The 14,644-nt window shown below is 41.3% G+C and overlaps 1 protein-coding gene across 9 annotated transcripts in view; it reads left to right on the plus strand.

The window, feature by feature from the left end:
• The first annotated feature begins 286 nt into the window (after positions 1-286).
• The window catches only part of NEO1 (neogenin 1), a 239,511-nt gene continuing 225,153 nt past the window's right edge, over positions 287-14,644 (plus strand). For 2 of the 9 annotated variants that reach the window (XM_027553159.1, XM_027553165.1), the window contains exon 1: positions 289-649. In XM_027553159.1, the coding sequence (XP_027408960.1) occupies positions 523-649 (127 nt within the window). In that variant the 5' untranslated portion in view covers positions 289-522. Of the gene's footprint in view, positions 650-14,644 lie in introns of all 9 variants that reach the window. The other 7 variants (XM_027553162.1, XM_027553166.1, XM_027553160.1 and 4 more) reach the window with 4 other exon arrangements.

Consider the following 14,644-nt stretch of genomic DNA (forward strand, 5'->3'; position numbering starts at 1 on the left):
AGAAGGGGGAGGGGAATGGGTCCGTCGCCGCGGCCGCGAGGCGGCAGCCGGGATTGCAGCGGGGGCGGGCCGCGCGCGGAGCCGAGAGGGTACGGGCGAGGGAGACGCGCGCTTGCGCGTGCGCGGGGGTGCGCGCCCGGGGTCCCCGCCCCCCACCCCCCACCCCTGCCGCCCGCGGTCTCCGCCCCCCTCGCGCTGGTGTGTGTGGAGCCGGAGTCGGCGGCGGGTGGCGGCGCCTGGAACCTAGAGACGGACCCAGCCCCCCCGCCCCCCAGCCCCGGAATGTACTGACTCCCCCCTCTCCGCTCTCCTCCCCTCTCCGCCTCCCTGCAGGAGGGAGGCGCCCCCGAGTCTCCCCTCCCGCGAGAGGGGCCGCGCGGGCCGGGCCGGGTCGGGCTGGAGCAGCGGCGGCGGCCGCCGCGGGAGCCAAGCCTGCAGCGAGGGACCGGCTGAGGCGCGCGGGAGGGAAGGAGGCGAGGGCTCCGCGGTGCTGCCGCCGCCGCTGCCGCTTGCCGGGAAGAGATGGCGGCGGAGCCGGGAGCCTGGCGACTCCTCAGCACTTCCTTCTGGCTCTGCTGCCTGCTGCTGCTCGGGCGCCGGGCGCCAGGCGTCGCGGCCGCCAGGAGCGGCTCCCCGCCGCAGTCCTCAGGTAAGCGGCGGCCGCGGGGCGCCGACCCGGGAGGCTCGGGGTGGGGGCGGGGGCGCGGTACCGGCACCGGCGGCGGCTGCGGTGTTTTTGTTTAGGATCCAGGAGGAAACGTGCAGGAACTTCTCTGTCTCGTCTCGGGTTGCGGAGGAGAAAGGGGATCGCGCAGGGTGGAGAGTGAAGTGGGCAGGCTGGGGCGCCGCCAGGAGAGAGGCGGCGGTGGGGGCGCATCGGGGGCTCCTGGGTCTAGTTGTGCGCTTTGTACCCGGAGGCAGGTTCACCCCTCGCCTCCCTCCCCTCCCCCAAGGCTCATCCCACTTGTAAGAGTGGGACATTCTTGTGCTCACACAAGCACCAGTAGAGGCCACTACACACCTCATTAAATAAACAATCGTATGGCCAATTCATTAATTTCAGGAAAGGGGGGGCCTGAACTCTGCATTCCCTGGCCAGGGATTTCCCAGCTGAAGTCCCAGGGAAGCGCTGGTTGATCTCCAGGGACTCCTCGTGCGGGATTTGTAGCCCCGAGGCAGCGGAAGAGCGAGGGTGTCCGAGGGACACGACTGACCCTCCGTAACTGGTGGTGTTGACTTAACGATGAGAGCGCCTTGGAGAACAGCTCCAAGTGATTATATCTGTTAGTGTTTCCGTTATGAAAATACCTCGTCTTTCCTGGGGATTACAGCAATATTTATAGCCTGTTATCGGGCTGTTAACCTAGGGAATTGTCTAAGTATCGGATGTTAAGTACTTGCACGTTGTTTTCAAGTGGCAATATTTAAATATATTTATCCACAAAAGCTATTTTCAGGCTTTGTAGATCATAGATTATTGAAATCACCTGCATTCCTATTTATTTAAGGGGACCAATGAACAAAACGCCAAACTGCCCCTAAGGACCTTACTGTATAATTGAGGAGCGGGACACACTCACCAGAAGGGCAAATTAGCATGCATGTAATCTGTTTCAATTGTTTGACCAAGGCGGTGTATCATAAAACGACAACTTTCACCTAGTTACATGAGATCTGAAATTTTTATATTTGAAAGTCATTTTATCAGGCACAGTGGCAGCTTCTATTCAACTAAACTATTATTTTTCCCTGGTTTATATTTAAAATCACACTGCAATGTAACTTGTCTGATAAAAGCTTTCTTTTTTGATTTCCTCAGAGTATATGTAGCACATAGGTTTCACCAGTGTTAAAAAGTTTTAAACCCAAAGTACTATCAAATCAGCTACAGAAACAATCGGTTTTTAGTATCAAGCTTACACTTGTACATTCAACCTGGAATACACATGTTGGTCCTGAAACGTAAGTACCTGATCCACCCCTTTCTATTCTTGTGGATAAGCAAGAAAAATATAGCTATCATAGAAGACTTATTTAATTTTACATGTAAAATTTTATATATAGTTCATCATGTTTGTGGTAGGTAATTGGTGGAGTTTCTGTTTAAAATTTTGTCAGTAATTTTGTAAGTAAAGTGCTAGTAATTTTAGATTAATAAAAACAAGAAGTCTCTTAGGAAGTCATGGCAACTATTTCACCATTAATTCATTTGATGGACTTTTATTTTGTGCTGTTAAGAGGTGAGAAGTATGACTGAAACGTGCACTTTGCCTTCATGGGGTTTGCAGTCCTGTGTAGGAAAGACAGCCATTTAAATACTAATTATATAGTAATTAAGTTGTTCTGATAAGCACTACTGAGAAGACTAGGTTTTGAGAAAGCTTAGACTGCAGGGACCTAACCTAGACTGGGTGTCAGCATGTCAGCAGTGAGATCTGAGTAGGAGCAGAGGTGGGGAGATGCACAGATAATTAGTGGGATAGTTGGGTCTAAAGCGTGAATCTTCTGATTCTCTGCAGAGTGCTTTCCACAATCCATCCAGCCTCACTGCAAAAGGAAAAGGAGTAACTGCAGCTAGGAAGGGTTGGTCAGTTCAGTCGCAGGCTGCAAAGACATTAAGGGAATTGAAAAGGGAGTCAGCAGTGACTGAACAAGCTGTTTCAGTAAATCATATGTCTTTTGTCAGTGGCTTAAATTTTTTATTTCCATTAAGGGGTAGACTTAGACACCTTTCTGTATGGGACTATAGCAAATAGGTGGTGGGATATGGAGATACTTGATAGTAAAAGAACAATAGAGTGTGGGGCTGCAGGATAAATGGGGTGTTTTTCCAACATTGGGTAGACAAGAGGTGGTAGAGGAAAGAGGGGAGGACTGGTGAGAGAAAATGGTCAGCAGTGGAAGAGGGTTGGAAGTGATTCGGTACACGGTCTTCGGGAAGGAAGGAGAAGCAGATTACTGAAAAGATGTGCAGGGACCAAGAGAAAGAGGACAGGACAGAGCTGCCTGTGCAGTGCGCGTCTTCTCTGATGAGAGTGATGAGGAATGGTGCACAGGTGGAATTAGGGTGCCAGGATGGAGACTGGTCGGAAAACAATGTGAGAGCTCATTTGAAATCTGAAGTTCCAGTTTCAAGAGACTCGATCAGCTGTCTGCACTTTCAGTGGCAACTTTTTGTATCCCAAGAGCAGAATTAGTGAGAAGTTTTAATCCAGTATTGATTACTTCTGAGTTACATGAAATGTAGAAATTGTTTTTTTTAAAGCTTTTATTAAAATAATCAAATATTCAATTTTCTGATCAAATTGCAGAAGAATATTTGATAAAATGTCATAATGATGCTGAGGCTAGCCTTGACCTAGACTTCAGAGGTGTACTATAGAGGCCATGTAGCTATACTTCTCATTTAAGGAAAGACTCCTCTTGTTAACGTCCTGCGTAGGTGACTGTCAGCCTGAGTCATTAATTTGGTGATGTGATTCATTACCTCACAAGGTAGTCTGTTGCTGTTTCAAATAATTTCTGTTAGTTATTTAAACTAACAGAGCATGAACTTTGTTTTATGCAGTACATTTAACTTTAATTTTCACCCTCCCCATCTTTCTTGAATTTTTTTCTCTTTTCTTGACTTTTTTTGGTGTCACCCTATCACTTGATTTATCTCGTACTCCTGTAATCAATTATTCATTTGTTTCAGGTTTTTCTTTCATCCTCTCATTAAATATTGGCGTCTAAGTTAAAGTTTGCTTTTTGCAGTACATTTAACTTTAATTTTCACCCTCCCCACCCTTCTTGAATTTTTTTCTCTTCTGTTGCCATTTTTTCGGTGTCACCCTATCTCTTGATTCATCTGGTACTCCTGTAATCAGTTCTTCGTTTGTTTTCAGGTTTTTCTTTCATCTTCTCATTACATATTGGTGTCTAAGTTCGATCTTATTCTGTACATTTTACTTGTCTTCAGTTGCTGATTTAAGCTAATGACTCTCCTGGTCCCCTCTTCATGTATCACTCTCTAGCTTCACTGAAGAGGTACCGTACGTTACACAAGACCAAACGTGAACTTATCTTTGCTCCTCTTCTCTCATCCCCTCTCCCCAGACAGTAACAACCCAATTTCTGGTCTGGGACTCTTACACTGATTGATTGATTACATGGACTTGTCTTCCTTTGTTACCTGCCTTGGACATCACTGTTCATTACTCAACGAAGTTGAGATTTAGAAGTCACCCTGGACTCTTGCTGCTCCCTCTTTCCCCTAGCCAGTCTGTGTGTGCGTTCTCAGTCGTATCTAACTCTTTGCCAGCCCATGGACTGTGGCCTGCCAGGCTCCTCTGTCTATGGAATTCTCCAGGCAAGATGGGTTGCTGGAATGGGTTGCCATTTCCTCCTACAGGGGATCTTCCCAACCCAGGGACTGAACACTAGTCTCCTGTGTCTCTTGCATTGGCAGGCGGATTCTTTACCACTGTGCCCCTGGGAAGCAACCCCAACTATAGCCAATAGTTCTTGATTTTTACCTCCTAAATATTTCTTGAATCATCACCACCTCACCGAGAGTAACAACAGTGGCTCTGTAATTAATCTCTTTATCTCCACAGTTAGCCTCTAGAAATCTGTCGTCCTGCCCAAATGAGCTTTCTTGTATGGTTTTCTGAGCATGCCACTCTGCTACTTATAGTCTCATAGTAGTGTTCCATAGCTTGCATGTTAAAGTATCAACTTCTCGGCATGGAAATGGTGAGGCATTTGTGACTTTTACCACAGGCTCCCGCACTCCCAGTTTAAAGCCTCATTTCTTCTAACGTGTACCTGGTGGTCCACCTCTCCAGGTTAACTTCAGGCCTCCAGGCCTTTGTTCATGCTGTTCTTTCTTCCTGGTAATGCCACTTCCCATCTTATCTACTTTTGAAACTCATACTCATTTGTTCAGTGAATTTTTCTCTACTCTCCTGTACCCCCAAAGAGACTTAGAGTCACTTTCTGTGTCCCCATAGCTCTTTGAGTCCTTTTCATGTAGTGTTACTTATTTCTTATCTTCTCTACTAGTCTGAACCTCTTGAGGGTTTGGATTTTCTTACCTGGTATAAAACAAGCATCTGGCACAGAATTGATTACCATTAATTGTTTATTTATTGAATACTGAATCTCTTTTATTTTTAACTCCTGGGCCTTATAGCACAAATCTGATTCCTTTCTATGATGGTCCTTCACATGTCTGATGACAAAAATTTTGTGTGTGGGTATGTGTTGCTTTCTCTTTCTTCTTTCTAAATTAATCATCCTAATTCCTTCAGCCACTCTTCATATTACTTAGTTTTTCACCTTTTGTGAGTTTGGTCATCTTTTTCTGGATATGCTGCAGTTTTAGTGTTTAGTAGTTTACTCATCTTTGGAAAGATCAGTGATCATACTAATTGATCTGTAAATAGAAGCTAATGCCCTGCTTTGCCTGCATAATAGAATGAAGGATAAGAGGGTTTGTAGATTTGCAGGGTGAGTGCTCAAAGGAGATTAGAAATGTGACTGCTTTTAGTAAACCATATGAAAATTAATATGTGAATGGTGAAAAAAGACTTACCATATAGAGGCTGAGAATTTGAACATGACTCATCTGTTGGGGGCTATAGGCAGGCAAGAATAATACCTTGCTTATCTGAGTTGTCAGAAGAATACGGTGTCTTGATAAAATTGCTGATAAACTGCTAAGTACAGTGTCTGTGTAGAAAGAATGGTTTTAATGCTTTCTATGAACTTAAAAGCGTAGTATAATTCTATTAAATTTTTTGAAAGTGTAGTTTTTTTTCCAGCATTGATAATTGTTGGTTTCTTTATTACTTCTTGCTAATATAAAATATAGGGATAATATTAATCTCATTATGTGGAAGCTCTGTTTATCTATTTAGTAGTCTTTCTTGCCAGACCCTTCATTTTTTTTTTTACTGACTTGTGTGTGATTGGGAGATGTTTACCAGGCAATTGGTGGTGTTTTGACTTCTGGGTAAAATTACATCAACAATAAGAAAGTAGTCAGGGGAAATGACTATAGTTAAGATCTTATCGATCAGAGAGCTAATGAGGTGAGAAAAAAATCTTATGTTTATGACTTTTTCAAAATTGACTTTTATCATGGGACACAAGCAGTGAAAGATGATATTAAAATATAGCCCCAATTTTGGGATTTGTTCAGAATCAAATGAGTTTTTTGACTGAAAATTTTTGGAAATAGAGACAAAACATTTCATATAGACCCCCTGGTATAATTTTGGTATTTTTCTTTCTAGTCACTGTCTATATGGCACATAATTTTTATGTTGTAATAGTGGTATATGTACAACCTTTTATGTACATTATGCCATTTTTCTTTGTTGCCACACTATCTTTAAATCAATTAAAAATTTTAAAAATGCTTAAATACATGTTTGTTTGAAGGAAAAGAAAAAGTACCTAAAGTAAATCTTCCACCAACAAATTCCTTTTTTTAACCCATAAATAACCACTTCTAATACTTTTCCTTCTGTATTTATATATGTGTATGGTTTTATTTTTTACACATAAGCAAGATCATGCTGCTGCTGCTGCTGCTAAGTCACTTCAGTCGTGTCCAACTCTGTGCGACCCTATAGACGGCAGCCCACCAAGCTCCCCCGTCCCTGGGATTCTCCAGGCAAGAACACTGGAGTGGGTTGCCATTTCCTTCTCCAATGCATGAAAGTGAAAAGTGAAAGTGAAGTCGCTCAGTCGTGTCCGACTCCTAGCGACCCCATGGACTGCAGCCCACCAGGCCCCTCTGTCCATGGGATTTTCCAGGCAAGAGTACTGGAGTGGGGTGCCATTGCCCACTCCAGTACATGCTACTTACTGTTTTTCAATTTGTTTTTGGTTAACAGTGTGTTGGCAATCTTTTCATGCCACTACCTACAGATTTTCCTATAATATTTAAAATGTCTGTATAATATTCCAGTGAATCAGTTCAATATTAATAGTGGCCAATAAAAGTACTATTTATTGAGTACTCACTGAGCTATAAGTGCTGTGCCGTGCTCTAATACATGTGTTAAATCCAGTATACAACCTGGTGAGGAAGATTGTAGTATCTCCCCATTCTATAGTTGAGGTAACTGAGTCTGAAATATTAAGTGAATTGTCATAGGACTCACAGCTGTCATGTGGAAAAGTTGGCATTCAGATCCAGTTCTTTACAGGTCCAAAGACTGATCAGTATACTGATCTTTAGTATACTGCATAGTGCTGCTAATGATTATTCTCCTTTTATGGATGTTGATGTTGTTTTCAATATTTTGCTCTAATAGAAAATGCTGTAATGAACATACAGTCTTTCTCTCTATATTTTGGATTCCCTCATATGGGATTATTGGTGAAAAGGTAATTTTTGTGTGTATGTGGGAATCAGGGTTCCATTACTTTTGAAAGAGTAATGAGATCATTAAGAATAATATCATTGACCTGTACTTTTATGATTCTTCAAGACATTTTCATCTTTAATTGTGAACTTAAGGCCAATATTTTAAAATGCAGGTCCCACAGCTTCTCTGTTTCGACTCAAAACTGAAGAGATTAATTAATTACTTAATTAATAAGTAATTTCAAAGGTCACTTCTATCTCCAAGTTTCTATAACTCTGAAGTCTATAAAACTAAGTGGTAGGTTTACCTCAGCTAAATGATTTCTATTCTGTTCATGTGTTTGAGCACTGATCAGTTCTGTTCTTTGATTCAAGAATTACCTTTTGTCATTCTTGAAAGCCCAAGTTACTGTACATCTTTTTTTCCCCCTAATGTGAAGTTGGATATGATTGGGAGAATCTTTTAAGTTGCCTGTTAATGCTCATATATGATTTTACTTCATGTGTGTAAAGATAACTTTAGGGCTGATTTCAAGAAATAAAGTTTCAATGTTAAGCAATTGTAACATGTTTTAAGTTGCAGTATTACTTGAAATATTAGATAATTTTAGGCTTATAAGGGATGTAAACTAAACTGGCAAGGTTACTGATGTAGCTGAAAGGATCAGATTTTGATTCTCCCTTTGACTTGCTTTTGTAAAGAAAGGGGAGAGAGAGAGATAGTGGTTTTTATGTCTTATTTCACTAAAATCAGTACTTGGGTTCTTTTTAAGGAGTTACCAGTTGGACAGTTGGAGATGCACATTGTGTCTTTGCTTTTCCTATTAAAAAGAATCATGAGAAACAACCTCTTTTTTTGAAAAAAACATTTTATTGAAGTATAGTTGATTTACAATGCTGTTATTAAAAAGTGATTCATTTATATATATATACTTTTTCATATTCTTTTCCATTATAGTTTATTATAGGATATTGAATACAAATCCCTGTGCTATAGAGTAGGACCTGTTCATCCATTTCATGTATGATATGATAAGTCACTTCAGTCGTGCCCGACTCTGTGTGACCCCATAGACGTCCCTGGGATTCTCGTCCCTGGGATTCTCTAGGCAAGAATACTGGAATCGGTTGCCATTTCCTTCTCCAGTGCATGCGTGCTAAGTCGCTTCAGTCATGTCCGACTCTGTGCGACCCTATGGACAGCAGCCCACCAGACTCCTCTGTCCACGGGATTCTCCAGGCAAGAATACTGGAGTGGGTTGCCATTTCCTATGTATAGTAGCTTGTTAATCCCCAACTCCTAGTTTATCCTTCCCCATCCCCTTACCCCTTTGATAACAACCATAGTTTGTTTTCTATGTCTGTCGGTCTGTTTCTGTTTTGTAAATAGTTTCATTTGTGTCATATTTAAATTCTGCATGTAAGTGACGTATATGCTATTTGTTTTTCTGATTGACTACACTTAGTATGATAATCTCTAGGTCCATTCATGTTGTTGCTGCTGCTAAGTCGCTTCAGTCGTACCGACTCTGTGCGAGCCCATAGACGTCAGCCCATCAGGCTCCGCCGTCCCTGGGGTTCTCCAGGCAAGAACACTGAAGTGGGCTGCCATTTCCTTCTCCAATGCATGAAAGTGAAAAGTGAAAGTGAAGTCGCTCAGTCATGTCTGACTCAGCGACCCCATGGACTGCAGCCTACCAGGCTCCTCCGTCCATGGGATTTTCCAGGCAAGAGTACTGGAGCGGGTTGCCATTGCCTTCTCCACCTGTTGTTGCAAATGACATTAAAAAATAACTTCCTTTAAACTCGTTTTATGGCAGGAATTTTTCAATTTAATTTTGTAGTCAGTTGGATAGTTGTTGTATAGCCAAAACTAAAAATCGAGGTAGTTTTGACTAGTTGCAAACATGTTATCTTGGAGGTATAATTATGCCAAAGCCATGCACTGTAGAGTTACTAAGATTCATTGGACATGTTTTCTATCCTTAGGAAACCTTGGTCTAATAGCAGAGATAATAACTTAATTTGGAGAGAGAAGGTATAATTACTGCTGTAGGTGGAAAAACAAATTCTGGAATTATTGTGTTTCTATTAATCAAAATAATACTACTGCTTTTCTCATAGTTTTGGTTCGGTGTGTTTAGAGTAGTCCCAACTTAGTTTTAACAAGTCAGTAGACTAGAACTCTCAAAGGGAGTTATTTTTCATGTCCTCTGGGTGAAATGATTACTGGAATGTTTGAATACATGAGAATGCTAATAACGGAACCATCTAGGGGTACAGCTACTTCCATGTCTTCGGGAAATCCGGAGATTGATCGTACAGGTTTTCAGGATTTATTTATTACTGGTCAGTAATAGCCAATAAAGCTTACAGAGGAGCCCTAAGCAGAGTGAATTTTTAAAATGATAACCGCATGGAAGCTGAATACAGAATATTTGTTTTTCAGCTGCAAAGTGAGTGAGTAAAAAAATTACCAAGATACATCTTTATGTTAAGGTCTAATTAAGATGATAACACTATCTTATACAAATTCAGGGAATACAATAACAAATTACAAGTTTTATTCATAATTTTTTATTCGTAGCATGACTTTTCATGTAAAAACTAAAATTTGAGGATCTTTTTGGTTAATTCTTGAAAGCTTTTGGTTTGAAGGATGTTGTTAGTTGTTTCAAAGTTACACAGTGTTGTATATCCAGGAGATTGTGTGTATTGTGGTGATTAGTGAAGTGAAAGTGAAAGTCGCTCAGTCGTGTCTGACTCTAGGCCAGAATACTGGAATGGGTAGCCTTTCCCTTCTCCAGGAGATCTTCCCAACCCAGGATTGAACCCAGGTCTCCCGTACTGCAGGTGGATTGTTTACCAGCTGAGCCTCAAGGGAAACCCCCTTTATTAATAACACCCCAACTACACAGAAGTCAACTGTCTTGAACCCTCACTTCCAAAACACAGCTGAAGACTAGAGGATAAAAGAAATAATCAAAATCTGTATATCAAAGTAAATAAGTTTCTCAGAGTCCCTGAAGTCTTTGTTTAGAGCCTGTTTATCTTTAATTCACATGTAGTTCTAACAAACTATGTTATCTGATTTCTGAGTCCATGGTTGATCAGAACTGGTTGGAAGACTTATTTTGGAAACGACCTTTAACAACAGCAATTGGTCACCTTTGTAACGAAGAAGATGTAAAATAAGTATAAGAACACAAAGATGTTCTCTTAAACAGAAGCGGTTGTCTCAGCCAGATTGAGGAGTTTCTTTTCCTTTCCATCACTGCTAATGGATATTTCCTGCCCTTGGCCATTTATTTCTTTTGCCCCTCGTTCTATAGATACAGTCACTGTCTGGGAAGAAATATCTTCCCTCAGAAATCTCTGGAGTCCCATCTCATTTCAGAGTATTAGCATGAGTCCAGGTCGGCTCTGGAGGTGGGAGAAAAGGAAATGTGAATAGAAAGGGAGGTGAGGTGACAGGGCAGGGTTCCTTCTCTGCTGGTCCCTGCCCCTCAAGCCGTAGAAGTTCTCTATTAGCAACATTTTAAACCCTGATGGCTCAAATATTCATATGAATTTAAATTTGGGGAGTGACATTAATTGTTGATTTGATTTTAAGAAAATAAAAAATATTTTAAAAATTTCAAACAATATGTAAAATACAGTGAGATCATACATTTCAACCCACTCCCCAGAGATAATCACTTTTAATAGTTATGGACTTTGTGTTTTATGTATACAATAAATCTTTAAAATATATAATATATACATATACAAGTGGGATTGTGCTGTGCGTTCTGTTTTCCAGCTTGTTTTGGGACATCTTTCCATTGTGAGTACATATAATTTATCACAGCTATTTTGATAGTCACATGGTATTTTATAGATATATCATAATTTATTTAACCAACTCCATTTAATGTTCTCAAATTATTTATTGCAGTCATATGCAGGGAACCCACTTTAACAAATGTCTTTGTGCACATGTCTGAATATACTATAGAACAAGTTTGTAAATGTTGGAATTGTAGGATAAAACTGCGTGTGTTAAAATTTTTGCTAGTTATTTCCAAGTTTTTCAAAATGCTGATTTTTCTCTATCAACAGCCTGTTTATCCACACACTTGCCAAAATAATATTTTCAGACCTCAGGCTGTGTCAGTCTGATAGATGAATAAAGTATATTTATTTAAATTTTATAGTTTAAAATGATTAATGGAGTTGAGCATCTTTCAGATTTTTATTAATGGTTTATATTATTTCTGAGAATTGTCTGACTTTTGTTCATATTCCTTTAGTTAGTTAGTTAAAGTCGCTCAGTTGTGTCCAACTCTTTGTGACCCCATGGACTGTAGCCCACCAGGCTCCTCCATCCATGGGATTCTCCAGGCAAGAATACTGGAGTGGGTTGCCATTTCCTTCTCCAGGGGATCTTCCCAACTCAGGGATTAAACCCAGGTCTCCCGCATTGCAGGCAGATGCTTTAACCTCTGAGCCACCTATCCTTTCTCAAATTGATGGTTCACTTATAAATATAAATTAGATAATATACTTAAGAATAGGAACAATTTAAAACTACTGTCAAAACTCCCATGGCTACTTGTGGTTTTTCACAAAATGAGAAGCATACAGAGTAGTTGAGTCAGTCTGCTTACCTGGCTTCTGCTAGCCACTGCTATTTGCTTGATGTGTATTCAAAACTTTCAAACAGTTCTATTTTGAAGGAAAAAAATCTTAATCATTGATTTGAGTGAAAAATAGGAGTTGAAAATGATATTACCTCTTTTAAGACAGGATGACTACTTTTAGTTTAGAATAAGTTCAATTAATCAAATATTTGAAGGCTGGTTTGTCTCAAGATACCAAGGTGGTTTAAAGTGGAAAATGGATTAAGGATGCAACAGGAAAGACAAGGGACAGGATCTGATTTCCATTTTTGAATACCCTGAGACGGAGATGCCAGCATAACGTCTCTGTAAAGGTATTACAGAATTGGGAGGTCTGGCTAGAAATGTAGGTTCAAGAATTGTCTAATAGAGGTGATACTTCAAGCCATGGTGGTGGTGGTTTAGTTGCTAAGTGGTGTCAAACTCTTGCGACCTCACGTACTGTAGCCTGCCAGGCTCCTCTGTCCATGGGATTCTCTAGGCAAGAATACTGGAGTGGGCTGCCATTTCCTTCTCCAGGGGATCTTCCTGACTCAGGGATCAAACCTGGGTCTCCTGCATTGCAGGCAGGTTCTTTACCCACTGAGCTACAGAAACTAAATCATTTCCTTGAGGAAGGAAGAAGAAAACCTAGGGCAAAGACGTCAAAGTATAGCCTTCATTGGGTGTCCAAAGGAAGGAAGTAGTGCTGTGTCTGCAGAACAAGGTAAGTACCTAGAATCAGAGCTATGCAAAATGATAAAATTCATTTAGCTCCTGGATGTCTTATTTAGAAACATTTGTGTGAATAAATGGGATAGTGATAAAGTCATCTTTGTTATTTTCCCTTACCTCTACGTGCATGTCGTGGCCCTAGGTTAGAGTGCTAGGCAGGGAGAGGGGAGGCTTACAAAGAATTCTGAGCAATTCTTTACTATAAATAACATGTAATAACTTACCACTCTACTGAACTGAGGTAGGCAGTAAATGAGTTGTGTGTTCATGCTTAGAACAGAACCTGGTTTATCTTAATTACTCATTAAACATAAACTCTTGTTTTTTATTATTTTTATAAACTGAATTGGAGAGGCTAGCTAAAGATACATATAATTTGGTTTATATTATCTGATGACTATGTATTACTAGATTGTTAAATGAGTGAATTTATGTAGGGAAGGATAAGAATTTGTTTCATTTGGAGTATCTGGTTAATAAGTTTCTTGGAGGAGGTAAGACTTGAGCTGGTTTTGAAGGCATGAGTAAGCTTTTTATATGGGCAGGCTCTTCTGGCAAGGAGAGTATAAGGAAGAGCAGTATGAGTTGAGGCAGAATGTTCTTGATCAGTAAACTGTTTCTTGAAAAAGCTCACTTCTGTTACTCTGAAGTTTATCATTTGTTATGAAACGGAGGGGTGATTATTAGATGATGAAATCATAGGCCAGATAATCTTTTAAAGATTCTGATGCTAGAAAGGAAGCTGGAGGTAGTGCTTGTTCCAGTTTTTAATGCCTGAAAATTGACCTTATCATGACATATTTGTTACCTAAAATCTGCTAGGCATTGTGAGTATCTTTTCTGAAACATTTGATTTCTCTGGATTTTATTCAAAACTCCAGAAATAAGCTTCAGGATGATGTGTATTGGGAAGTACTAAGGAATTAAATTTTTGCTACTTTATGAAGAGATCCTGTTGATGGGTGGGGTTGTGTTCCCTCCCTGCTATTTGACCTGAGGCCAAACTGTGGTGGAGTTAATGAACATAATGAGTTGGACCTCCTTCGAAAGGTCCAAGCATGGATTGCTGCGCTCAGTGCCCCCAGCCCTGCAGCAGGCCCTTGCCTCCACCAGAGACTCCTGGACACTCACGGGCAAGTCTGGATCAGTCTCTTGTGGGGTCACTGCTCCTTTATCCTGGGTCCTGGTGCACACAAAGTTTTGTTTGTGCCTCCAAGAGTCTGTTTCCCCAGTCCTGTGTAAGTTCTGGTGGCTCTGTGGTGGGGTTAATGGCAACCTCCTCCCAGAGGGCTTATGCCATACCTAGGTCTACTGCGCCCAGAGCTCTTGCCCTTGCAGCAGTCCCCTGCTGACCCGTACCCCACAGAAGACACTCAAACACAGCTCTGTCTCAGTCTCTGTGGGGTCTCTGGTGGACCCAAGGTTTGTTTGAGCCCTCTGAGCATCTCTGGCAGGTATGGGGTTTGATTCTAAATGTGATTTCACGATTTTGCCCCTCCTACCATTTTGCTGGGGCTTCTCCTTTGCCCTTCGACTTGGGGTATCTCCTCAAAGTCACTCCAGTGCTGTTATCTTCATTAACTCCACCATAGTTTGGCCTCAGGTCAAATAACAGGGTGGGAACACAGCCCCACCCATCAACAAAAAGTTGGATTAAAGATTTACTGATAGCCATGCCCATCAGAACAAGACCCAGTTCCCCCTCAGTCAGTCTTTCCCATAAGGAAGCTTTCATAAGCCTCTTATCCATCTCCATCAGAGGGCAGACAGAATGAAAATCACAATCACAGAAAACTAACCGGTCTGATCACATGGACCACAGCCTCGTCTCACTCAGTGAAACTATGAGCCAGGCAGTGTAGGGCCACCCAAGACGGATGGGTCATGGTAGAGAGTTCTGACAAAA

The sequence above is a fragment of the Bos indicus x Bos taurus genome, chromosome 10 (assembly GCF_003369695.1).
Source record: "Bos indicus x Bos taurus breed Angus x Brahman F1 hybrid chromosome 10, Bos_hybrid_MaternalHap_v2.0, whole genome shotgun sequence".
Classification (NCBI taxonomy): Eukaryota; Metazoa; Chordata; class Mammalia; order Artiodactyla; family Bovidae; genus Bos; species Bos indicus x Bos taurus.